Source organism: Halichoeres trimaculatus, unplaced genomic scaffold (genome assembly GCF_033239565.1).
Source record: "Halichoeres trimaculatus isolate MK-OKI-2021-1 unplaced genomic scaffold, fHalTri1.1 fHalTri1_scaffold_6, whole genome shotgun sequence".
Classification (NCBI taxonomy): domain Eukaryota; kingdom Metazoa; phylum Chordata; class Actinopteri; order Labriformes; family Labridae; genus Halichoeres; species Halichoeres trimaculatus.
This window is the reverse complement of record NW_027437184.1, coordinates 19008953-19034827: the sequence shown is the minus strand read 5'-3', so window position 1 is coordinate 19034827 and position 25875 is coordinate 19008953. Positions and strand designations below refer to the sequence as shown.

Sequence of the window (25875 nt, the reverse complement as noted above, 5' to 3'; positions counted from 1 at the left end):
CTGCTTTAATGTCTGTTAAACCCGTTTTAACCTTCTTTTTTTGCCACTTTATCTTATTTTTTATTGTATTGTATTGTATTTTTTTTTCTTTTAATGCGTTTTACAGATTTTTATCTCTACAAAGCACTTTAAATCGCCTTTGCGTCTGCAGTGAGCTTTATACATACACTTGCCTTGCCTTTTGACATAAAAAAGCATTAGCTTGGCTTTTTTCTTTTAAATCAAGACTATCTGGCTTTCTTCACAATTTTTTTTCAGTGTTCTGTAAAACAAAAATATGATAAGTTTGTAATGTGCAAAAATATCTCTGATTGTGGGTTTTCTTATTTTCTGAGCTTAAACTGAATAAGTAGGAATTTACACTTTTGATATTTTTTTCTGCATGTGGGATACATCAACCAGTAAAGCTAAACTCTGGTGAAAGGATTACAGAACAATGTACATAATTTCAGGGTTTACTCAACTCTTCTGGGAAGTATTTGAGTATTCTTTTCAAATTTGTTTTGCAGGTGTCAGTCATGTCTAACAGTTTTCAAAAAATTTCTCATTCCTGAAATTTGCACACAGTCCTACTTTAGAAACCAGAAAATAAAAAGGTTATAAGTGCCCCCATTTTAAACACAGCTAAAAGGCAGTGATAAAACAATGTAGAATCTTTCAAAATAAAAGCCTGTCTTTGGACAGAAAGCTTGGGATCTTGCAGTTAATATTTCAAATATCCACGTTGCTGAGCTCCCCTCACATTTGCTCATCTCTGTTACATGATACTGTCCTCATCTGGTATCACACTGTTTTATGTGATCCTGTTAAATCTTACTTTATTGGTAAGACTAAAGTTTGACCTTGAACTTCACCAGTACACAGCCTTGCTTTTGTCTCAATAAGAGTAAATGTATAACATGATTTTAACTGGCCTGGGTTGTATTGTTGAGTCAGGAGTTAAAGTTCAGAGCAAATATGACAACCACAGACGTTCAAAGTGAGGAAACATAAAAACTTTTATTGCAAAGACACAAATGAAAAAATGGGAGTGGAGAATTTCAAATACACTTTTCAGGGTCAAGGTGCTAAACATTTTTCAAGGCCGCAAGGAAAACTTCACGGATCCTGCAGCCAATGCATATTTGCTCATGTACTGAAAAGTCAGATGAAAAGACTGCAAAGTTAACGCACTTAATTTTAAGCTATGACAGGCAGTCAGATTAGCTTGGAAAATCCAGGAAACAAAAGAAAAACAGTTTGAGTAACTAAATCCACCTACCAGTAAGGCTCATTAATCATAGACTACATTATATGTCGTGGTTTGTGCAGTCTGTACCAAAGCTAGCAAAAAGAGATTATACAGAGCCAGGCTAGCATTTTCTTTTCAATGTCACTCGTTATGTTAAGCTTATCTAAGCTAAGCCGCATAAAGAAGATTTCACACTGGAAGTGGTAAAAAAAAACTATTATTTCCCCAAAAGGGATGCCATTTAAAAACAGTGTTAAATAGAATTAAATAAAACTACAGTATTGAGCAGAGATCACAGAGTGACGAAGTCTTGGATGTCTGGATGACCTGTACAGCCAAAGCCTACTTGCAGCACTGTAAAGAGAAAAATGTAGCATTGAAAGGTTAAGTTTGCAGTCAGATTTATATTTTATGTTAAGTAGGAGTGCTGCAGTGTTACCTGTCTAATTTTTTTCCATCGTGAAGCAATAGCAAGGAGTGCAGTGAGGAACACCACCACCAGTCCTGCTATGATGGGCATCAGGGGAAACTTGATAGTTTTGTCTACACATAAGGACAAAGAATATGTTTAGTCATACTCCAGTCATTACACGACATGTATAAATCAAGGAGTGGCATTGTATGTGTCAACTGACCTGTTACCGTGACGTAGAAGACTTTGTTGTACTGGCCATACTTAGTAGAGTTCACTGAGCACTGATAGGTGCCCTGATGTAAGCTGCGATCCACACTGCTGGTAGTCAGCTGGCTAGTAGATCCATCATTGGTCATTATGAAGCCACCTTCCACAAGGTCGACTGTGCTTCCATTCAGCTTCCAGGACACAGGTGAGACTTGTGGATTGGCCCAAATATCACAGCTCAGGACCAGAGCATCCTCCTCCTCAAGTGTGACCTCCTCTGAACCAGAGAGCTGAGGGGGAACTGAAGAGGAACATCACAAAGGAAACACTTTAAGAAACAAACTCTTCCTTTTCTGACAACTGCAGTGAACCTGTGTAAGGCTGGGGATTGATTGGACCTCAGTTTTGGTCCAGGCTTTTACCTCAAAAGTGATAGTGTTATTAGGACTGGAAAAATCCATTTAATCATTGTTACAAGATTCACTTTGTCCTTTGAAAAGAGACCTGCTCTCCTGACATTTGGAATTATTGGATCCAGGAGATACATTGTTATAAACACAAGTACTGACAAGATGTGCTACAACAATACTGCAAAACAGCAGGAGGGCAAGAGAACTTAAAAGTACAACCAGAATGCTCTGTTTAATCTGAATTCTGTTGTTTTCATAACATTTTGTCATCACATATTAAACAATGCTGTGAAACAGAGCAAATTTCTTTTGTTACTTGCAGGTATAATGTAAATACAAAAAATCTGGCCTATAAGTTCATGGTTCCCAGTGTCCTTGTACTACCTCATGCCCCATCCTATAAATTGTGATAGAGTTTAGTTCAGAAAGCAGCTCAAGTGTCTGTCAACTCTTCCAGCTTTACTTGTTTCAAAACAGCACACACAAACTGTCACAGTTGCCATAGTAATGCATGTGTCTATGTTGTGCAGATCGTGACTGGTCTTACATTCATGTATGACCTCATTGGCATGTTTGTCTAAATGAGGTGCGATTATGTACAATATTTGAGTAATTACACGACTCTTATCAAACCGGTCTAAGGTGGATAACTGAGGATGTTTCATGTAGAATTGAAGAGACACCTGCACATGCAAGATGGGTAGCATGGCTAGTTGCAAAACTCCTGACATCCTTACGCTGAACGGTTAGACAGGATGCCAGAAGAAGACACACTGGCTACTTTCTCTTCCCTTAACCTGCTTTTCTACTGAGAGCTCTGCTGGGTTACTGCTGCACATGTGATGGCTTACTGATGCACAAAATCAAGCTGTGGAAAAACATTTCCACAGCTGAAAATTGTTCAAGTCTCCAATTTGCTAGACCATTTTGATAGCAATTACCAGGTGCAGGTGCAGCTGGCTCTTTAAAGTAATGGGAGATGAGTAATTGGTTCAACACACCCAAATGAACGATCATGGGACTAAAGAGTCTCTTGAGTCACATGCCTTACTTTGTACAGAGAATATGAACTGTTTAACCTACAGACGTTGAGTGATAAAAAATACAAAATGAACAAGTGCATCATCTGAATGAGCTTCAGCCACACACACGTCTTCTACCGCATTGTTAAAACATTGGAGTCTCAACATGGAAACACCAGAGGCAATTGAAAAATGTTGCAGTTCCTCAAGTGTCCACTTGATGCTGGCTCCAAAAGCCAAAGAGACCAAATTAACACCTATCTTATAATGTCTATCAGCAGCAGAAGAAAAGAAAAGTTAAAAGCCCAGTGCAAAAACATTTTTTGTTTTGAGTATCTTACCTCTCTATTTGCACTTGCTTTACGGAATGAGTTTTGTTATGTTTTTAATATCAAGGTTACAGGTTAAGCGAGCCATGCCACAGCCTTGGTGATGCTTCGAGCCAGCTCGAGCTGATTATCTGGGGCCAATCAAAGATCTGCAGCACTACGGTGTTGTCGCAAGGTCTCTTGGTGACACTGTGTTTTTGTCTTATTTTGTCATAATGAATTACCAACATACTCATTTTTTGTTGGTTGCGTTTACAGTGTTTGCTATCTAAAGGTAATCACTTGGTACTCAATGACAGTTTCTCCAGAGGAGATCACCAAAGTCATCTTCAGTCATCCTTAGGGGGACATCAGTGTAAAAGCAAAGGTTTAAACTTTTGAAAATTTTTAAAAATGTTGCAACTGAATGGTCTCTCTACCTTGATGTGGCTCGAAAGAAATAATGAAACAAGGGTCAAATTTTTCCTCATAATTTATCCTCTGGGAAAGAGCTCATTGAATAGTTGACAAACCGAGTTTCAACCAAAGTAGTGCATGAAGATGCCATGTCTTGAGTGATTCAAATCTTGTGAGGCTTAAAAGCCATGTACTGGAATTAATAGATTTAGCAATAGATAACAATATGTGTAACAGACTTACATGTGACATCCAGGGTGACCGAAGCACTGATTGTGGCATTTTTTTTTAGATGACAGGTGAAAGTAGCCCCATGGTCTTCATAGATAGGCGTAACACACACTTGGCTGCTCCCCATTGTGTTTCCTTCCTTGAGACTCACTGCAGCATCATTCCTCAACCACATGAGCTCTTCTTCAGTCTCATGTCCACCTTCATGATGACAAACCAAAGACACGGTCTTCTCCAGCTCTGTCGTAATAACCCCCTCGTCATTGACTGCTGGGACAGCGTCGATCCTGACACCTTCGGAAAGCAAGAGTTGGAATTAAAGGGATGATTTTGAAAAGCAATTAAAACACAAAAGAGGTGGAAAAACATGAACCATCTAATGCGTTAATTAATTAAGTTAGAGTTTCAAACCAGAAAGATTTACCTAATGTTTGGGTTGCACAGGACAGGAGCAAATGGAAAAGAGGAGGTCCAAGCATCAACTTCATTTTCCTTTTCTTAGAAACACCTGAAGTGCAAGAAAAAATAATTAAAATACCAATTACAAAATAGTAATTATTAATCATATTTACAAAAAACTTCAGGACAAAGAGTTCAGCTTCAAATACATTCAAATAACACATTTCTTATTCATATTTCTCTAAATCCTTAATTTCTAGAGGGATGTTACATTGTCTTGACTGACCATGCTAAAGAAATGTTCTTTCCATGTGATCTGTTTTTTTTTTTTTCCTTAGTCTTTTTAGGCCATCAGCTGTTACACAAACAGATAGTCATCTTTTTCACTCTGATTTTGATCAGTTTTCAAAATTATCAGCAGGTTAAAGTTACTTTAGGAGCCAAAACAAGAGAAAAGTAAATTAAAGATTTAAACACATTAAGGAGCCACTGCTCCTATACATATTGTATTATACAACACATTATATAATGCATGAGATAACAAGCAGTTTAAGTCAAAGGACACAAGGTTATTAAGTTCTACATTTTCACAGTTAATATATCATCTTTGTAATCAATAACTTTTTTAATCTGTAAATTATTTCAGTAAAACTAAATGTTTTCAAACGGAGTTGAGATCATTTACAGTGTTTTTAAACATTACCTGAGCCTTTTGGTGCAGTTACTGATTTTTAGCTTTGTTAATAGCAAACTTGTGTTGGATTGCAGTTTACTGTGAGAGATGATTTAAAATGTAAAAACACAAAGTACCCGTGATCTCTCGCTTTAACCCCGTAAACAAGAGATCACCAAAGAGGATGTCTGTCATTTAAAATTTCAACAGGTACTTTCACAGCTGTGTCTTCTTTACTTACCTGACAAAGTCAGTTCTTCTTCTGTGTTGTCTTCACTGGTTTCTGGCAGTGTGCATATAAGGATGTGACGGACTGTTCCACTCTTTAACAGCTCTTATATACTTTGCTTGCAGATGAGGGCTCTTTTATAGCTCTCACTGTGTCTAAATGAGGTTCTCATTATTCCACATCACTCTTCCTGTCAATCCCCCCCACCTTTCTTTTTATTATTGCATACCTGTGCACAGACAAGGAATCGTTTTATTGGCTGGAGTTATTGCAAAGGTACTAAAATCTCTTGGGTGTGTATGTAAGGACCATAAGACACATTTAACAAGTTTTTTACTAGGGGTTTTATTGGCAAAAGTTGTGTTTGTGAAAACCAGTAACACATTGATGATATGGATAAAACTGATGCACAATATCAGAAACCCATTGTAGGATCTGTGTTTTTTTATTTATTTATTTATTTATTTTCCTTTATCGTGGACACTGACAAATAGTAACGAACCTTTTTAAGAAAAATAGATAAATACATATCTTAACCTCATCTGTGTTCTCATATGTTTTGAAGACAGGCATGAAGGGTGTTCATGCAATTTGGAACCCACAAATAAATGATGGCATTAATTGGGTTTTGCTTTTACAATGTTAATTCCTTTCTTTCTGTCAGTGACAAATAAGTAATGTTAATTCAATAGAATAGAATAGAAGAATAGAACAGAACAGAACAGAACAGAACAGAACAGAACAGAACAGAACAGAACAGAACAGAACAGAACAGAACAGAACAGAACAGAACAGGACAGAATAAAACATAGTTTATTAATCCTCAAAGTGAAATTGAGTCAGAGCAGCCAAACGAGAAAGTTTATAGTGCAAAAAAAATAAAAATAAAAATAAATTCAAGAACAAGTAAATGTATGTTGTATATTTATATATGAAGAGTCCTTGTCATATGCTTAATGGGGGAAAAATCAAGATATAATGTTGGCTAAGAAAATGAATGATGTTTAGGTATAAAAACAACTAGAAGAATGTCTCCCAATTGCATTAGTGCAAAAAACTATAGGTGTTGGTAATGGAAAGTTACTTAAATATTCTACTATTTAAAAAATAAAATAAAATTTTAAACAATTGCAGTTATCTTGAAGGCACACCTGGAAACTACATTTGGAATTGTCTTTACATGTATATGCATAAGTAACATAAAAGAGATACACCGGAAAAATTGTTAATTTCTTCTCCAATTATGGACTAAAAATTTTGGAAAAAAACCCCAAAACATCCCTTTCAAGAAACCAACTTCACCTGTCATCAACAAGGTTTATTCATTTTACTTTGATTCAAACCATTAAGTTAAATTAATTTAAGTACCAAAAAAAGCCAGATATGTATCATAATGATCATCACACAGTTTAATACTCAAAAATCTTGAGAATAGAGATACTGGCACCACTTACCATGACTTGCCCACATGAGGGCAGCAAAGAAACATCTAGATATATTAATAACATATCATCTCAGAAGTTGTCATTTGGTGTGCGTAGCTTAAAGTCAAAGTCCTACTGCATTGGTGTTATTCAATACTGGGTATTCTTGTGAAAAATAAAACACAAATTCTTTTTGAGCTCTTGTTGGTTTCTTCAATTAGAACTGTGATTTATACATAGAAATGATAAACATGGATGGAACAACAGAGACCTTGAGCGAAGCCAAACAGCTTTAGAGCTCCACCTGGTGTCTTTATGATAACAGATGCAACAAAGAAAGCTTTTTTCAATATTCATTATCACTTCAGCGAGTTCTTATTGAGCGGATTTATGAGCAAGTGTTCTTGTTTTTGGAGGTTGGTTTCAATTACTTATTCATGTTGAAAAGGGAGGATGTGATGTCGACTGACAGCTGTTGTGTCAAATGTTTTGTGTACTCACTTCATTCATTAAGAGATGGAAATCTTGCAAGTTTGACTGCATAGTAAGGCCAGTGGTGCTGACAGGAGCAGAGTTAACCTACCAGTGCAACAAAGTGACTGACAGATTTTAAAGACAGATTATCTTCACTCAGTTTCTACCAAGTACACGTTTTTTTATTCCTGCTCACAGAAAGAAAAAAACAAGTAGTGTCACATAGGTCTGGGAAGACAGTCATAGATACAATCAGTTTATCTCATATTTTTCAGATGAGTAAATTTCTTAGGGTTTTTTTGGGCATATGTAATAGAGGATCCTCATGCTGATTGGCTATCATTTTGATTTTTCACTTCTTGCAAATGGACTTAACTTTGCACATGACGCCAGTCCATGCATAAAACTATATCATTTCTAATTCAAGACATTCATGCCACCTGACAACACCTTGCATCTACTACCCGTGTCTTCAAAGTGACTTTGCATGTCATTAACACCCTGAATGAATTTGTTTGCCTTCGTCGTGAACACATCATAACACAAGATTCTTGCAAATGCATCAACAACAAGGGTCTGCTTTAAATCAACACAAGACTTTGTTCTGCTGTAGACTGTACTGACCTGAGGAACCTATGCTGCTTAATTTGTAAGAAAGAGAGTAACTGCAGTACAGCCAAGGGGGGATCTGAAGACATGGGCGGACACCAGTTGTGTCCAGTCCTCCCTCTTTTGTCCACTAGAGAGAAGCACTTGCCAGTTGAAGAGTATCTCTTTCCCTTAAAAAAAAAAAAAAAAAAAAAAAAAGTAATCTTATCGTTAAGACATGGTTTTGAATGCACCTAGGTGCTGCGGGAAAAAGGATAGATCTTTGAAGTGTCAAGCAGCTGAAATGTCACAGCCACTCCCCTCATACACATTAATGTGCTGTGCCTTTCTCTGTCAATCTCGACAGGCAAGTTTGCTATTTGTAACTTGTGGAGGAACCTTATTTTGCAGCAAAGTGTTCATTGGTAGACATAGACGGGTAGGCAGGAGGTAAGCCATCCATTTATGCTGTTCTGATTGAAGTCATGTGTGTTGTATGTGTGGTTTGTGGACTCTTGATACTACAGTTCCAAAGATCGTTTGTTTTGTGATTTGTGAGTTGTAAGACATTTTCAGCATTCGTTTAAGAGTTTTTGAAACATACTTTTTCGCAAGTTAAGAACATTACTTGCTTAAACATTGCTCTTTTATTTACATGTATTAAATTCTGAGATTTTCATGTCCATGTTGTTGCAAGTGCAGTAAACAAATACACAATGCATTATTTATAAAAAAAATTGTACCCTTAAATTAACATTATTTCTTAAGAAAATGAGAACTAGCATATCACAGTTTGAATACCTCTGTCTCTTTTCCACCCTGACAATGCAGCATTAGCCCCCTAAAAAAGACAGGCTTGTGTCCCTCTGCTTCTTATCCTGGCCCCCAAAACAAACAAAAACGTAAGAGAACACACAAAAGAAAACCTCAGAGTAATTCATGATTGTCCCCAAAAAGTGCCATTTCTACCTTTCAACACGTGTTTGTATTCTTTGAAATTTTTTTAATCAGTTGAAGACTTTTATCTGTTTTATGGCCCATTTGTAGTGATTGCTGTATAATAGCTTCTTGCGTAGGCTTTAAAACCTTTTATGAGGAGGACATGATCAAAGGTCAGTGGCCTTTGCTGAGGAAGAAGAATGTGCTGTTTAAGCAACCAACAAGTTCATAACCCATACAGATATACACACGCAGGGATCTCTGTGTTTCCATTACACAATTTTGCTAAACAAAAGAGTATTTTTGAAGTTTTGATGAAGAACTATGGCCTCTTGCTGGTGTTTCCATTACTGCTAGAATTGCAGTCTAAAGCTGTATAAAACATGGACGTGGTCTCCGCGACATCACCCATTTGTTCCTGATACCATGAAATGAAGCCAATCCGTGGACAAAGCCACAAGACTTCTCGTCTTTCTGCAGCTAGCCTCAAGTGGATTCTCGATGAACAGCGACTTTTAGCAACTTCAGCTTAGGCTTCATTTTTCTAAACTGGATGTACTGATAAATACCTTACCTTGAGCTTTGTATCCAGTAAAAAGTTGTCTTGAACAAATAAATTTGTTCCAAAACAAACACATGCCTGGTTAAAAGTCACATCTTTGCGACAGTGTGCGGAGACTCTGGGTCAGGAGGTGGTGAGGCAGTCCAATTACTAAATAAAGTATAAAGAAAAAAAAAATTTTGATGAAAAATCAAAAACTAAAAAAAGCAAACATGCTGCAAGTAAATTAACACTGCATAATATCCAGCAGCACACAAACACAGGAAACACTGGCAAAAACCTAATCAGCAGCGAATCAAAACCTGACAGCAAAAGTGCTCAAGGCCCGAGGGAACATTCAGTGGAGCAGTTTAGAAGTTTTAACTAATGGAAGGGTGAAAACACAGCTTTATAATATGCACAAAGAAACCACACAAATTGAATGTGTGTGAGAGCTGTGCTGAAGTCAGGTCTAGCTTAAAGGTTAAGTGTGTAGAGCTGTATCAAGTAGAACAGCTTTGATTTCAATGGACTCTATAATATATTATTCAGCATGTTTAGGTTAACTTAGAATGAGATGTTTATGTCTACATAGAAGTGTGCTCCTCTCCACCAGGCTGCCATCCTGCACTGTCATGTTTCTACAGCACAAAACAAACTGTAAATATACGCATTCTTGTATTTAGTGAGTGCTGTGCAAAATGCACCAGTTGGAGGTCATAGACGAAAGAGAAGGGGGGAGTAGTTGTGCCCACAAAAAAGGAGATTTTATTGAAGTTTCCGATGGTGGAAACTTGATACATGGAGGACCATACTTATCCATCACAGGATCTTTTCAGCCTCACCGGTCGCTGTTGCTTCACAGACGCAAATAAGCTATAGCTCTCTGTTAGCCGTACAGCTAACAGTATGTTAGCTGACTCAAAGCTGTCAGGTTCAGACTTCTATATTAATTTGCTGCAGAGCTCAGTAAACCCAAGCGCATTGTAATCTCGAAGTTTTGTACTGCTCTTTTTTCCTCTTATAAAATATTAACCACTCTAAGTTGAAACAGTTATTTTTTTTGCATGGGTTTTACGTTTTTTTTCTGTTTCCATTACTAATGCACAGTACATGCAATACGTTAGCTGTTAATCCACTTTTTTTCTGTTTTTCCTTTTCCTCTACTGCATTTCGTTTGTAGATGGAATGAAAATCTCTCTCTGGCTGTTGCAAAATTAAGCCTCATAGACCATACTTTTTCTCTTTTTTTTTTACTATTTGTTTCCATACATTCATGCTAAAGGTGATCAACAGTTCAGTTGCCAGGACTTGGATACAGTATTTGCCCAAGTAGACTTTATCCATGCTCATTTCTAAAAGGCTGTAATGATCTGTTGCAATGGTAAAACCAATAGGTTTATCATTAACATCATTGATAAATGTTCAAAGTATCACTACTAAATGCTGGAGTGGAAACAGTACCTTTTAAGTTGTTTGTTTGCATCTGTGACCATGTTTGTTAACGTGACAAGTGAACCACATGAGGAGGGCCAGCTCTGTGGTCAAAGTGCATTCAGGAGGACAGATAAGATCATTGACTCACACACACACACACACACACACACACACACACACACACACACACACACACACACACACACACACACACACACACACACACACACAAACAAACACACACACACACACAAATGGCATGGCTACTCAGAAAGTAATTAATCAAATCCTGCAGAGTTTAGGCCATCAGCACTCTTTGTGTGCACCTTGCAAACAAACATTCCTCACCCGATTATCACTGAGCCCTGTGAGCACACAAACAGTAAAATATGTTACTGAAACATGTGCACAAAGCTTTCACATGCTGTGCATATACCTCACAAGAGCTCTCACACACTGTTCCCTTCCTCCCTGGAGAGAAACATTACCCTTGTATCTACAAGGCAGCTCTTTTGTTCCTTGAAACTCTTTCTGTCACTCCCTGTTTTCTCCCCTATATGCCTTATTCCCCTCGTTTCCCAACCATATCATTTAATCAATAACCTGAAAGACTTGCATGTTGTGTTTCTCAGCCCAGATTCACTGACTGCCCCTCTGCCCTCTTTCCCCCGTTTCTCCCTCCCTCACTTGTCCTGTAGCTGTTCTCTCTCCTCTCTCTCCCTCCTCTTCTCTCCTCTCCTTTCTTCTTTTGCTGTGTTTGAATGGAGAAGCTGGGTTCCCCGGATCCTGCACACCCGTCCCCGGGTGCAGGGCCTGTTGCAGAAGATTTGGGTGCCAAGTCAGCGGAGGTTGAGGGAAATGAGGCGTCAGCAGCGGCCAGCTCAAAACTGTTTTGGTGTGCGTGTGTGAGACGTTGGATACCACTGGTCTACAGAGAAGAACTGTACCAGGTCTTAAGGCTCTCAGGCCCTTTGGTGAGTGGGGGAAAGTTGAAGTTTTAGAAGCGGGGGTTGGTATGTTATTCCTACTGGACTGTACATTCAGTTACTGCACCCCTCTTTTGGGTAAAGTCACCGTCAAATTGGGGTTTTACATACTACAGTGTTGTAGTGCAGTTAAGTAGCCAAAGCTCTGAAATGTAGAGAGCATGCAAAAGGAGAAAAAAGTATGTATGTTCAAACCTTATTTTCCAAAACACTGCCTTGAAGTATCTTTTCTGACTGCACACAATCTGTTATGAGCTGCATCAGTTTCACCTGATCTATGACGAGCTGCTTGGAAACCATTGAAGTCTGTTTGTTTCTGCAGCTGCTGTCACGTATTCTGAACTTCCTCCTGCCATTTGTCATCAGTATATTCTGTGGTCACATTGGAAATGCAGAACTGGCTGGATATGCACTTGCCTCAGCGGTAATATCTTTATGTTTACTGACTACTTCTTTGTGTATACCTACTGAGAATACTTGCTTGCTGGGGGGTGGGGAGTGGGGGGATTTAGCTGTAACTTGTAAAAAAGATATTGCCAGCATCCAATGTTTTAGGTTTTACCAACATTCAGCAACTGCTATGTGAAGCTCACTTTGTGTACTGATTGCACGTAGATGTCTTTTGAAAGTCCCAGAGATCCTGATGTGTTGTAATGGCCTGAAAGTTTCACATTATGTGAAATATGCAGCATTCTGAGAAACATAGGCTACAGTCTACACCCAGTACAACAGAAACAGGTGAAAAAAAATGATACAGAAAAGGTGCGTCTTCCAAAAAGCCAAAATAAATGCAGGCAACAACTAGAAAAGCACTCAGAGAGCGCAGACCTCCACCAAGCATATTGTGATTGTCACGCATCACTTTAGTCCTACTTTAATGTTATACTCCCTTTCAGCAGACTGTCTGCTACAATTTGGTGTTAGTTGCAGGTTTGTACAATAATTTGTTACCTGACAGTGTTGAAAATTATGATGACCCAGTAAATATTTCATGTTCTGGATCTTAGTATCCAGAATATTGGCAGGATCTGGATCGTACTTTTACATCTGTCAGAAATTATTGTGACCTTGCCTTGTTTTCTTTTGCAAAGCAATTCGACCATTTATTGTGGAGTTATATACACATATGGTGAAAATGGCTTGCATTAATCAGATCCTGCATCATAATTTCACTGTGCCTAAAGTAAAAAAAAACATGCGGTACAGTTCCCAGCTTTCATTAAAAAAAGACTGCAGACCTGTGCACACAATATTTATACTATTTTGGAGAGAAAACACCTGTACATTAAAATCATAAAATATTACAGGTATTGAAATCAGAGCTAGTCCCTTCACATGTAAGGTGGAGGTTTTACTTTTACAAAGAGCACATCACAGATTCCACCTGCAGTGATTCTGATTAGATTTCCCTGTTTGACAACTTCCTCCCACAAAGACACTCACTCTGTGCACTCACCACAGTGGGCTTCCTGCTGTCTCCTTCTTGAGCATTTTTTCCGCATTTTTAAAGAAGTTGCTCTGCTCTACAAAGACCACCTGTTGTTCAGCACTGGGCTTCTCCGCTCTTGCTTGAACTGGAACGTGTTGACCGTATCCATGTGTGTGACAAAACAAGGCCCCCTGGCCTGCTTTTCTCAGAATCTGTCCCTTTTACTGAGCACTTACCAGGAAACATGGACTCAGAGTCACATTAGTCTCTGAAGCAGCCAAGGTATAAGACGAGTTTGTTCAGATTCAACAATAAACCTGCAGGTTTTGTGCTCATGGATAATTCTCAATCTTTCAGATTATTAATGTGACCACAACTTCAACAGGCTACGGCCTTTCCATGGCTTGTGACACACTCATTTCTCAGGTAAGCAAACCACATTAGGTGTGCCATGTTGCTCCAGTAAAGGGTTTCAATTTCAATCTTTGTGTTGAGGTACAGATTCCTTTTGTGTTTCGCAGACTTATGGTGGTAAGAATATGAAACGTGTGGGAGTTATCCTACAGAGGAGTTCATTAATCCTGCTGCTGTTTTGTCTGCCCTGCTGGGGACTTCTTCTCAATGCTCAAAACTTACTGCTACTGCTTCAACAAGAGGAGGAGGTGGCAAGGTAAGTTCACTGTTTCTGAAATCAACTAAAACCTTACAAGTGATTGTGCTAATGCTAAGATGCTATAATGCTCATGCTTTATTGAAGACAAAGAAAATCAAATCATCACAAATAAGGATGGGTACTGAATTAGGTACTTTTGTAGGTACCAACTGAATGGAGTGGAAAAGTAGGTGATTTTCCTTACTGGACATGAACACAGCATTGCAAGTTTATATATTGAGTACCAATACCGATTCTGGTACCGTGTATCCGTGTATCATGGCCCCTCAAAGCTGAATCGGGTAAAAAGTATTACAACTGAATATTAATTGAATATCAATTTCTGCACATTCTGGAGCATGGTTTTTACCAAACTGATGGCAAATATTTAAATATTTTATAGACTGAAAAAAATATTAACTTCTGTAACCCCATATGCTCATTTTTTTTTTTTTTTGCCTTTTACCTAAAACAATACCAGGCTTATCCCACAGTAGGGCATGCAGGTTATTATTAAACACTGGTATCGGATTGGTATCAGTTGATACCCAAAGCCCAGGTATTGGTATCGGAACCAGCAGTTGGATCAGTGCATCCCTAATATTGAGAAATAAATTTGTTGAATTGAAGAACTTCTTATTAGACTTATTAAAATATTTATTATCACATCAACACAGAAAAGTACTGAAAATTGGTACTGCTGAGTACAAGTACTGATGGCCAGGTACCGGGCACTGGCACCGTATCATTTCAAATGTAAAAGGTACCCATCCCTAAGCACAAATGATGTTTTGGTTGATACATAGAAATGCACTGCTAAAAAGTTACAACTACACTGATGAATCTAGAAAATACAGAAATATTACAATAAAGTTCAATATTTTCTGTTACTTATCTAAGGAGGTGATCTGGTGGCATATTTTCTGGGCTCATCACAGGGAAACCAACATTTTAAAGCCTTTTTTAAATGTATGTTTGACCATTTTACCACAGCTCAAAAGATGTAAAATTGATAAATAAATGTATTAAAGCGTTCTTATTGCTAGTTGTCCAATAGCAGATCATCACCCTCCACAAGAGGGTCATAGCCGAAAAAGTCTACTGCAAGCAGAACGCTGCATCAAAGGAAACTGATTAAAAGTCAACTTGTAGGGAAAAGATGCACAAGCAACAGGGATGGTCAAAGCCTTGAGACAATTGTCAAGAAAAGATGATCAAAGACCTTTAGAGAGCTTCATGTGTCGTGGACTGAGGCTGATGGCAATACATCATGAGTCCTCACACACCGATGTCTTCTGATAACAACAATCCCACTCCTAACTACTATTATCTTACTATCACAGCAGCCAATGCTTCAATAACTCATCGGCAGCACTCAGAGAGAAGTGATGCTGAAATGAAGAGACAGAAAGTAAAATTAACTTTACTTAAGACAGTTGTTACCTCTGCCTGGTAGCAGTCATCCACTGATCTGATAATTTTGTTCTTTTCTGCTGCAAAAACTTTAAGTAGATTATTTAGCGCTCCCTACAGGCCAGGACATGAAGTGTGTTTTTTTTTTTGCTGATTAACTTTGATTTTAAACTCATCCAGTTCTCTAAATGAAAATATGTTGATAACAGGGTGATCTCCCCTTCTGATCAACATACTGAGGTTTTCTGAGGACAAATTAAGACCTGTCTCTTTATCTTATGAGCGCTGGTTTATCAGCAGGAGTGCTGACATGCACACAAGCTGTAATTTGACATGTTTGTGCTGAAGGAGGAAATGGAGCTGCTTTAGTATATTTTTGTATTATTCTACAAAACTACAAACATTTTTATGTGATCTAATGCATGCAGCCTAATGAACCTGAACACATCCTTTAATTACAGGAACAAGAGCCAAAATGTAGAAGTTTGAGATGAACATGTTACATGGCTTTGCTAGTTCTGGGACAAGGAAGCAAACATTTATATTTGTTTTTGTTATAATGAATACATTTTTTCTTTGTATGTCTCCCCAGAATTGCACAAATCTACGTGATGGCATATCTTCCAGCTATTCCAGTGAGTGCACTGACCTGAAAACAACCCCCAGAGTGTGGATTTGTAGTTGTTTCAACAACAAACTTGGCACATGATAGACATCACAGGCTCGATGTCTCATTCACAAGAATGCAACTGAAGTAGTGTTTTTATGTCAGTTGAAGTAATTGGGATAATTCCTTTTAAAAGGTTTTGACACACACCAGAATATGTACACATCAACCCTGTCCATACTTTGAATTAAAGCATTTAAAAGTATTGGTTGATATCTTGAAGGTCTATAAGTCTCAGTCTCTAACAATGTACTTTCTATTTTCCTGCACTAGGCCATGTTTCTGCATCAGCTACAAGTTTCTTACCTCCAAAACCAGGTGAGCTATTCAGAGGCAACAGGTGCTCTCCTCCAGCACTCAATGTCAGCATTTACACCTTCTCAAAACAGGACAGTAGAGGCCTGCTTGTTGCAATTAACTGCCTGAAAATGATTGACAGGGTGACTTGTGTTTTTGCTTTTAGCACCATGACAGTAGTAGGCTGAGCTGTCAGAATTTTGCATCTTTTTTGTCCCTGATACGGCATCCAAACCCAGGATTAATTGTATTTACTTCACCCTTTAATTTAATTTTTTTTACTACTTTGAACACAACTTCCTCTACTTTGTACTCATTGTAAACTAGAACATAGCTGTATACTTATAAGAGTGATACCAAGTGACAGGACTCATTGTGGTGTCTGAGCCTTATCATCAATGCGATGCTGTATCATTCATTTCCTTTTAGCTCTACAGCCTATAAACATTTGTAATGGTTAGGTCTTGGAAGATAATTTCTGACGCTGATGACGTCTTTTTTTTTCCCTCTTTCAGGGGATAATTTTGCCACAGATGTACACAGCAGCAGCTGCAAACATTATCAATGTGGGGGTCAACTATCTTTTGATCTCCTACCTTCAGCTGGGTGTTGTGTAAGTACTTTTCTAATCACCTTTTGATTTTGATGGACTCAGTTTGGCTGTTTAACCCCACTGGCAGCAATAGTTAATGCACTTTTTGTAATAATAATAATAATAATAATAATAATAATAATAATAATAATAATAATAATAATAATAATAATAATAATAATAATAATAATAATAATAATTATTATTATTATTATTATTATTATAACAATAATAATAATAATAACAGTAATGTGATAAAAAAATCAAACAGATTTTGCACTGGTTAGGTATGGATGTAAGGAATGACATGCATGCACCCATTCTGCAGGGAAAAATTTTGGATCACAATTAAATGGATGTTTTGGGACCTTAGGTTCCACAGCCAAAAAAAAAAAAACAAAAATTAATAGATAAAAAAAAAAACAAATCTTTATTTTAGATTATCAAAGGGGAATTCTCTTGTGATTCCTGATCACTTTTTTCAAGAAAAGAGATGGTTTAAAAAGAAGTTAAAAGACGGTTAAAAAGCTCATAGTACGGTTTAATCTATCAGAGAAACTAGAAATTTTCTTGTTAAACGCTTAGTCAGAAGGACTTATGTTTATTATCTTTTCACTTTACTTAGAAACAAAGGGAGGCAGTGTATGCCAGAGAAAAAAAAACAGAGAGAAGATTGTTGTCCAGCTGGATAAACATTTTTGTTCAACAGGCAGTTAACTTGTCTCTCTTGTCAGGTCAGGTCTGTCCTCCCCCTCCGGTATCAAGCAAAGAGTCCTGCAAATCTTTGAGCCCTTTCAGTGTTATTCAACAGCTAGTTTTATCTAACTATTATGTAATTTTAAAATGTCTTTGTGCTGACCTCCTTTGAACCCCTCATGGTGCAATCTACAGCTTGGCAGGCTGAATGATAGTCAGACTCCAACGAATGCTTCACAATATTTTAATGCTAGTTGCCCCTTATGAAGAACAAAGTGAACATACAGGAAGAGCTAAAAGAAAACAACACTTGACAAATAGTCCTACATAAGTCGAGCTGTTTTTCTTTTCTAACAACTTAAAAATGTGTTTTAAGCTTTGGAATAAATTTAACTTCAATGACAAATGATACTACCTTTTTCTAAAAAAAAAAAAAGAAAGAAAGAAGAAAAAGAAAAAAAAGAGTTTGTTTGGAATACTGCAGGTTAGCATAATGAAACTAAAATGATAAAAAAACAAACAAACAACAGATTACTATGAAATAAATATAAAACCCCATTTAATTTCACAACAAGATACACTCTTGGCATTTCTCAGAACAACAGCAAATCAATAACTGATCAGCATAATATGATGCTCACAAGAAGTTGTTTAACACACATATGTAGTGTAATCTATGATAAAACATTAAACAAAGATTTAAACCATTTTTTGTTTGTAGAGGATCCGCCATTGCTAGCAGCTTGTCTCAGATCACCATCTGTCTGCTGCTGTTTGGTTACATCAGATGGAAGAAGCTCCATAAAGAGACATGGGGAGGTGAATCACACACATTAATTTACTCAGTGATATTAAATCTAGGCCAAACAGAAACTCTTCATGTATGTAGTGTACGCCATATCGAGTGTAACCCTTGTGTTATACTGTGTACAGGCTGGTCCACCGGCTGTCTGCAGGAGTGGGGCTCCTACATGAAGCTGGCTATTCCCAGTGCTTTTATGATCTGCTTTGAATGGTGGCTCTGGGAGATTGGAGGTTTCCTTGCTGGTCAGTGTTGTTTGTTGCTCAACACACACACACACACACACACACACACACACACACACACACACACACACACACACACACACACACACACACACACACCGCATTTATTCAGTTTTTTTGTTGTTTAAATTAAAAGTGTCTTAGTAGGAGGAATCTTTGTAGTGCAGAAGTGGAAAATTAGAAGCGGAATCTATCGTACATTACATGTGCTTTACAAAGTTTCTAAACTCACCAACCTGATATTGATATATTAACAAACAAGCAGCTCCATGTATGGAGTGTACTGCCTATAATTTTCAGCGTCGTATAAAGCCATTTAATAATGCTTAAATCTTCACTCTTTTATTATTACCAGGTGTACTTGGTGAAAATGATCTTGCTGCCCAGCATATAATTGCGGAAATTGCAGCTATATCATACATGGTATGTATACTGAGGGTTTAACGTGTTTCGATGTGCATTCTTACTTCAGGTAAAAAGACTGATGACAGTTTCAGGTTTTAGTCTTCAGTAAGGACCCAGATCAGATCAGAGTGGTATAGCATGGGGCTCTAATTTCATGGCGCAGCGCAGGGGGTGCAAGCCTGGCGCACCCTGCGCAGTGCTAATTTCGTGCGGCGCACCGCCGTGCGCTGACAATTTGACAATTAGGTAGACCAGGGATGTCCAACTCGTGCCATGGAGGGCCAAGAGGCTGCAGGTTTTCTTTCCAACCAAGAACTCCACCAGCTGATTTCACTGATTACCTCACCTTCAAGCAGAGAGCAGGGGCTAATCAGTGGAATCAACTGGTGGAGTTCTTGGTTGGAAAGAAAACCTGCAGCCTCTTGGCCCTCCATGGCACGAGTTGGACATCCCTGAGGTAGACCATCTGCGCAGAGATGGGTGTGACTGCGTGCCAGGGGGAGTTGACAGCGCACCAGGGGGAGGTGTCAGCAGATTCATGTTGGCCCAGTGACAATTTCGTGCCAAAAAAGTGCGCTGAAAGCTCGCCAGCTCCAACCTGGTCTATCCTCGGCGCAAAGCGAAGTGCACCCCCTGCAGCTGTAATTTGGTGACAGGCGCACATGAGCACACATGTCATCAAAGCCTCAGAGGCAGGTTTCCAGAGTGTCAGGCACATTTTAATGCAATAAACAATCACAGTAATCGCTATTTAATGTAACCGTCTGAACCGGCATATATATCTATATCTATACTAATTGTCCCGTCACATCTGATGTCAGATTAAAGCCGTTTGTCAGAATGGAAAGTTAACCTGACGGCAGCTGGAAGTTTGATGCACATCTTACAATTAAACAATAAACAGCCTTAACATCTGATACTGAGTATATATCTGGCTTCTCTTGTTTCATTTAATTCAAAGAAAAGAGGGAGAGAAAAGACGAAGAAAAAAAGACACAAAATAAATGTTTGTCACTCAGGATTTACCCGTGATTTCCCATATTTATCTGTTTTAGTCTTTATTTTTAACGTGATCTACAAAGATGGAGTACATTATTGTGAGGAGGATGAGGTGGAGAGTTTACAGTATATCACCAAAGGTTCTGCTATTTGGCGATGACAAACCAGGAGTGCAGGTGAATCAAAAGTATTCTGAATGGATAAGCCAGCTGTGTAACTGTCTCTTAATTTTTTACTCCTATTAATGACAAAGGAACAGATTAAATCTGTCCCGGGAGCTGGCCCACAAGGTGACGCGCTTCGTGTCCTCCAACCCAGCTGTCCATTCTCCTGCTGCAGGGACAGCGGCTCTGACCGTCTCCGCCAGCACACTGTTTCCACGGTACTGGGGATCACTCAGACCAATCAGACGCTGCGTTTCGGCCGCAGGGCATTTAAAGGCGAGGAGAGGGGCTCATTTGTTTGGTGAAAACAGCGCTCAGCTGTGTAAAACCCACTCATGGCTTTTCTCCTCCCTCTCTGCCATTTGCGCAGAGGGAGGCGTGGACGCGCACCTCTGGGCTCCTCTGCGCCTCTCTTGGCACTGCAGGAAACTTGCAAAGTGCGCCGATCACGCCCTGTCTGCGCGGCGAAGGCCGGCGCAGGGCAGGTGCGCCTGCGCTTGCGCCTGGTCTACGAAATTAGAGCCCCTCGTATTAACAGAAAGCCAGGGGAGACAGTTGCCCTGGATTTTTAACAGAAAGAAAAAAAAAACTTATAATGAATACCATCACACAGTAAAACATGGGGTCTTTGAAGTTTCCTCTAGGTATCTTTGCAGCAGCCTGTGTGCGTGTAGGAAATGCTCTGGGAGCAGGAAACACATCCAGTGCCTTAGTCACCTGCAAAGTTGCTCTTGCTCTATCAGGTACAGTAGAAACATGTGTATTTATACTTCCAAACACAATAAGATATTTGATCTTAAGGTATTAACACTCAAGTCTTTGCTCCAGGAGCGCTTGCTGTGCTCCAGGGAGTTGTCATCGCTGGCTCCAAGTCCGTCGTTGGCTACATATTTACCCCTGATGAGTGAGTATCAGACCAAAAGACAGTTTCTGTGTCATTTGATTGTGAGTCAGTTCTCATGATGATATCTTCTCTCTGCAGAAAAATCGTGGCGATCGTCTCACAGAGCCTCACAGTTTACACATTTGTACAATTCTTTGATGCAATCCTGGTAAGTGTTTTTATAGAGCACAAGTTTTGCTGCCTTGCTTTTGCAAGATTAGTGTTTAACAAAACAAGTAGCTTGTTGTTTCTCAGGTTGGATATCATTTCTATTTCACTTTTTCAGTCTCTGTGTGCATGTGTTTTCAGTGTGTCTGCTCAGGGATTCTTATAGGATCTGGGATGCAGAAAATTGCTGCCGTGTCCAACCTGGTTGGTTACTACTGCATTAGTCTACCAGTGGGAATAGCTCTCATGTTTTATGCCGAGCTCAGGATACTAGGTAATGCTTTCATCACATTTTATCTCTGTGTTATATGTTATCGGTTTTACAATGAAGTTTGACAGTAAGCTGGTCACTTCATTGATTTCATTCAAAACCTTTCCATGATACCTGTGTACGACTTCAGCTTGTGTCCGACACTCTGCTTTGGACACTCTTGAAATGACAAACTCTTCAGGAGGGTATCATAAAATAAAGTTTCAGCCTGAAGCCCCCCTCGTGCTAAATCTTAAGCCCAGCATGGATGAGGATTGCTTAATTTGGTTTTGATTTCTAGCATGAATTGCTGCACACTACTCCTGTTTTTGTTGGTCTTTCAATCATTCCTCCACCTTTTGTATTCATATTTGCAGCCTTTTGTTGTCTGAAGTCTTGTGACAAGAATTTTTATGCTACTCCCTGTGGAACCACAACAGGGTTGCTCTTAGTTTTTCTCAAGAAAATGTGATAAGTGTAAATAAAAGTCCTTTATGCATGCAAATTGTATGCACCTTTCACAAAAGCATGTTCCCCATGGTAAGACTTTTATTTGTATGCCAGCAACAGGATCATCTCCATTTAATGTAGTGACAACCATCAGAAGCTTTGAAGTCAAGTTTAGCTTGTGATGTCCAGTGGTGGGAGGTGTTGTTTCTTTGTTTGGATCCGTGTCCATTAGTTAAACCCACAAACCCGCTCAGCTGTCCTGTACCAGCCATTCTTTAATTTATGTCCCTCCAACCTGTCATTAACCCCCTGCTAAAGTGGATCTTTGCTGTCAAATCCAAGCGTGCATGTTCTAATGAATGCAACCCCTCAGCAGCCACAATGTATGCACCACAGATTTGACCTTGTGATGTGGGTAACTTCACACTCATATCCTTATTTCCTTAGGTTAGTATGAATTAATTTATTAAAGGCTGAATTCAGAATTTCCAAACCAGTTAAGTGCAGTAACACGGAATAACATGCACATGCTTGAGTATGTCTAGCCTCAAGCTAACCCTTTATTTTCAGACACACGGCTTTAGTCTCCTTCAGCTCTTCAGTTGTTTTAAACTATTGCGGCAAACATGTTGAATTTTACAACTGCCTGACTACCAGCATGTTGACATCATCATTGTTGCATTAGTTTTTGCTGCCTCATATTAAATTTACCTTCTTTAATATGTTTGTGTGTCTTTCTCATGAGGTTTCTGGCTGGGACTCTTCGTATGTGTTGTCCTTGAGATGAGCTTCTTCCTTATTTTCATCTTCAAGCTGGACTGGAAGAAAGTCACGCGGAAGGTAGTACTTTTTAAAAAATGATCTATTATTGTATTTCTTTGTATTTTCTTTTTGGGGGAGCTCCATTGGCATAACAGTTTGAGAGCAGGCCTGATGGACAGATGATATAGTCCCTGTCACAGTAGTTGCAGGTTTAACTTTCAACCATGACCAATTGCTGCATTTCCTCCCCCACTCTCTAAAGTAGTACTTTTTATTGATCTGCTATGGGCTGCATGGTGGCGCAACGGTTAGTGCTGCATGTCACCAGTCGATTCCCATCTGGGCCAGTGGGCCTTTCTATGTGGAGTTTGCATGTTCTCAATGTGCATGCGTGGGTTCGCTTTGTGTACTACGGCTTCCTATCACAGTCCAAAAACATGTTCATCAGGTTAATTGACCACTCTAAATTGTCCGTGGGTGAGAGTGTGTGCCTGAAAGGTTGCCTGTCTCAATGTGTCAGCCCTGTGGCTGACTGGCGACCAGTCCAGGGTGTACCCTGCCTCTCGCCCTAAAACAGTTGGGGTTGGCTCCAGCCACCCGCAACCCTGCACAGGATGAGTGGTATGGAAAATGAATGAATGAATGAATCACCATAAATTGCACAAGTTTTTCCTGAAAAGGATTGTGGACAGGAACATACTTGGGATTACCATATGAAATTTACTTTCACATAATTTCTGGCAACCTAGCAGTATAAATAAATAAGTATTTACTACACTTTCACAGTATAAATAAGAATTTAGCCCTGTTTACCTATTTTATTACTTTTCCCCAAAAAACATACACATGAATGAAAGTTGTAAGTTGATTTAAAATGGTTCTGTTTTTTTTTTCAGGAAGGCTTTTTATTTTCTCTCTCAACTCACTGTTGGACTACAAAGACAGATAAACCTCAGCACTAATTCAAACATGCATAAATCATACACTATTTTTTTTAGGTTTTCTTGACAAAACCAAAGATTTGAAGTTTCATTATTATGTCTAATGAGCCTCACTGTGTGATGTTAGGCTCAACAACGAGCTGGGAAGAAAGTGGTGGTGATATCCAAGCGTCCTGTGAGTGCAGTCCTGAATGAAGGGATGGTGCCTGACATCTCAGACCGCCCTGTTACAGTAAGCATTTTAAAAAAGTGATTGGTGTGAGATTAATCAGGCATTTTTCTGACTTACTGATTTTAGTTTAATTATACTTGAGCTTTTTAGCCTTTGACCTTTTCCCCTTGTAGGCCCAGTCAGACAGTGGAGAGGTTCCTAAAACAGAAGGCTACAGCGCTGTGGACACAGAGGACCAGGAGCTGAAAGCCAACCACGAAGCTGAGAGCAAGAGTACAATGGCAGGAGCGCCTGAGGGCGATGCTGAGCATAACAAAAACAATAAACCTGAAACACTGCTGTCTGTCACTCAGCTGATCTTGCGCCGGGGACTCACTTTCACAATTTTACTTCTTCTTTTGCTCACTGGTGTTGCATTCCACATTGCTTTCCCTCCACCAGAGCCTTCTGTTCAAAGCAGACACAACTTTACCCTGAACTGGGCTAATGACTCCACTCCAGCACCGTCAGCTCTACAGACCCTGACCACAGACCTCTGAGCTCTCTCTGACCTCTGAATGAAGACACTTCTCACAAACTGATTTTTTAAAGATCTTAGAGAGAAAAAAAGAGATTCTTATTATTTTCTGGATTTCAAAAGACAAAAAAGTACTCCTAATTACTGCACTGCTGTGTGACTCCACAGAAAACTTGGAGAAATAAATGAAACAGGCTGCCAGAGTGAACAAAGGTCTCATAGCAAAAGTTGTTTTTTAACCTACTCAGCCTGAGATGTCAAACAGGGACAACAGGACATGTAACTTTGCAAATCTTTAACTGAAAGTGCACATGGGCATCGAGGCAGTTTCTTCTTTTGTCATTACATACTTCACTGTGAATGTATTTTGTTTTTTATTTTCACTAACTTTAAATCATTTAGTTTAGTTTTGAACTGTCAAACTGACTGTAAATAAATCATGTAAAATTTGCATGTATACATGTAAATATGTAAAACTATAGCTGTATAACTATATAAGCGAGCCGGTGATGTATAGCTGTTGTCTTCTTGTATCGTGTCACTGTACCTTTATTTTTGTTGTACTGAGGTGATTTGTGAATATTAAGCTAGATTTTATTTTTACTGTGCATCTATGACAGCTGTTCAAACTGTGTACTGCTACATGCCAGCCTTACATTATCAAAAGAAAATACTTTTAAATCTTTTAATACTTTGTATCACAATCAAACTTATCACTGCTGGAGTAAAAGAACAATTTGCTCTTGTAGTTTGTTACTTTTTTAGTCCTTCATTCATTTATTTCTGTTAAAAATTCAACATTAAATTACCAGTAATGAAGAATCTGTTGTCAGGACAACATTCATCAGAGCTCAGCATAAATGGTAAATGAACTCTCTAGTCTTCTGACCACTCAAAGTATTATTATTTTTTAATTACTTATCACATTCACATTAAGATCATGTGAGCCATCAGTATTAACCAACCCACACTGAAAGCAAGATCTGGGCTCAAACCTGAACTGTCAAATGACTCAATACTTAAGCTACAGTTGCCCCATTTAAAGCACCTGTGAGTAGGGATGGGTACCTTTTACATTAATTTCCTAGTATGTTAACTTGCAATGCTGTGTTCAGGTACAGCATGGAAAATTGCTTATTCTTCCACTCCCTCACAGTCACAAGGTTGCGTTTAGGTACTTAATCATGGTACTGTTTGATTTTACATGAACTGGTACTCGATACAACAGATGGAATTTGGTTGGTACCAATAAAAGTACCTAATTCGGTACCCATCCCTACCTATGTGTAACTTTCTGAGTTCTGACAGAAAAGGGCTTCACAGCTTCTGAATCATGCATTGTGCCGAATTTGGTCGCTGTCACAGCTGTGTGCCTAAAGATCTTACCAGCTGTTGGTGATTTAATAGAATAACTGTGTGAGCCTCTGCTGCATACTGCCT

General features: G+C 38.8%; 2 protein-coding genes across 3 annotated transcripts; one reads left to right on the top strand and one right to left on the bottom strand.

Annotated features, from left to right (window-relative positions):
* Positions 1-1059: 1059 nt before the first annotated feature.
* Positions 1060-13522, bottom strand: tmigd1 (transmembrane and immunoglobulin domain containing 1). Of its 2 annotated transcripts, XM_074672895.1 has the most exons (7): positions 13388-13522; positions 9542-9679; positions 4666-4749; positions 4254-4535; positions 1867-2154; positions 1671-1774; positions 1060-1585 (listed from the first exon to the last, which is right to left on the bottom strand). In XM_074672895.1, the coding sequence occupies exons 2-7, from the start codon at positions 9603-9605 to the stop codon at positions 1574-1576; spliced, it is 834 nt and encodes a 277-aa protein (XP_074528996.1). In that variant the 5' UTR covers positions 9606-9679; positions 13388-13522; the 3' UTR covers positions 1060-1573. The 2 variants fall into 2 exon arrangements, with proteins under 2 accessions (XP_074528996.1, XP_074528997.1); XM_074672896.1 differs by lacking the exons at positions 9542-9679; positions 13388-13522 and adding an exon at positions 5555-5609.
* Positions 11677-25407, top strand: slc47a1 (solute carrier family 47 member 1). The gene is made up of 17 exons (XM_074672894.1): positions 11677-11919; positions 12254-12355; positions 13718-13786; positions 13882-14030; positions 16018-16060; positions 16366-16410; positions 16905-17002; positions 18399-18496; positions 18611-18724; positions 19080-19147; positions 20927-21035; positions 21121-21196; positions 21275-21344; positions 21485-21617; positions 22789-22883; positions 23874-23978; positions 24092-25407. The coding sequence occupies exons 1-17, from the start codon at positions 11707-11709 to the stop codon at positions 24455-24457; spliced, it is 1953 nt and encodes a 650-aa protein (XP_074528995.1). The 5' UTR covers positions 11677-11706; the 3' UTR covers positions 24458-25407.
* The last annotated feature ends 468 nt before the right edge of the window (positions 25408-25875 follow it).

Coding starts and splice junctions, on each gene's coding strand:
- slc47a1 (XM_074672894.1), top strand. CDS start 11,707: ATGGAGAAGCTGGGTTCCCCGGATCCTGCACACCCGTCCCCGGGTGCA. Junction 19,148..20,926: donor TTGCAGCTATATCATACATG/GTATGTATACTG, acceptor GGGTCTTTGAAG/TTTCCTCTAGGTATCTTTGC. Junction 21,345..21,484: donor AATTCTTTGATGCAATCCTG/GTAAGTGTTTTT, acceptor ATGTGTTTTCAG/TGTGTCTGCTCAGGGATTCT.
- tmigd1 (XM_074672895.1), bottom strand. CDS start 9,605: ATGTGTTTGTTTTGGAACAAATTTATTTGTTCAAGACAACTTTTTACT. Junction 4,536..4,665: donor CTGTGCAACCCAAACATTAG/GTAAATCTTTCT, acceptor TGCTTTCCGAAG/GTGTCAGGATCGACGCTGTC. Junction 2,155..4,253: donor GGTCACCCTGGATGTCACAT/GTAAGTCTGTTA, acceptor GTTCCTCTTCAG/TTCCCCCTCAGCTCTCTGGT.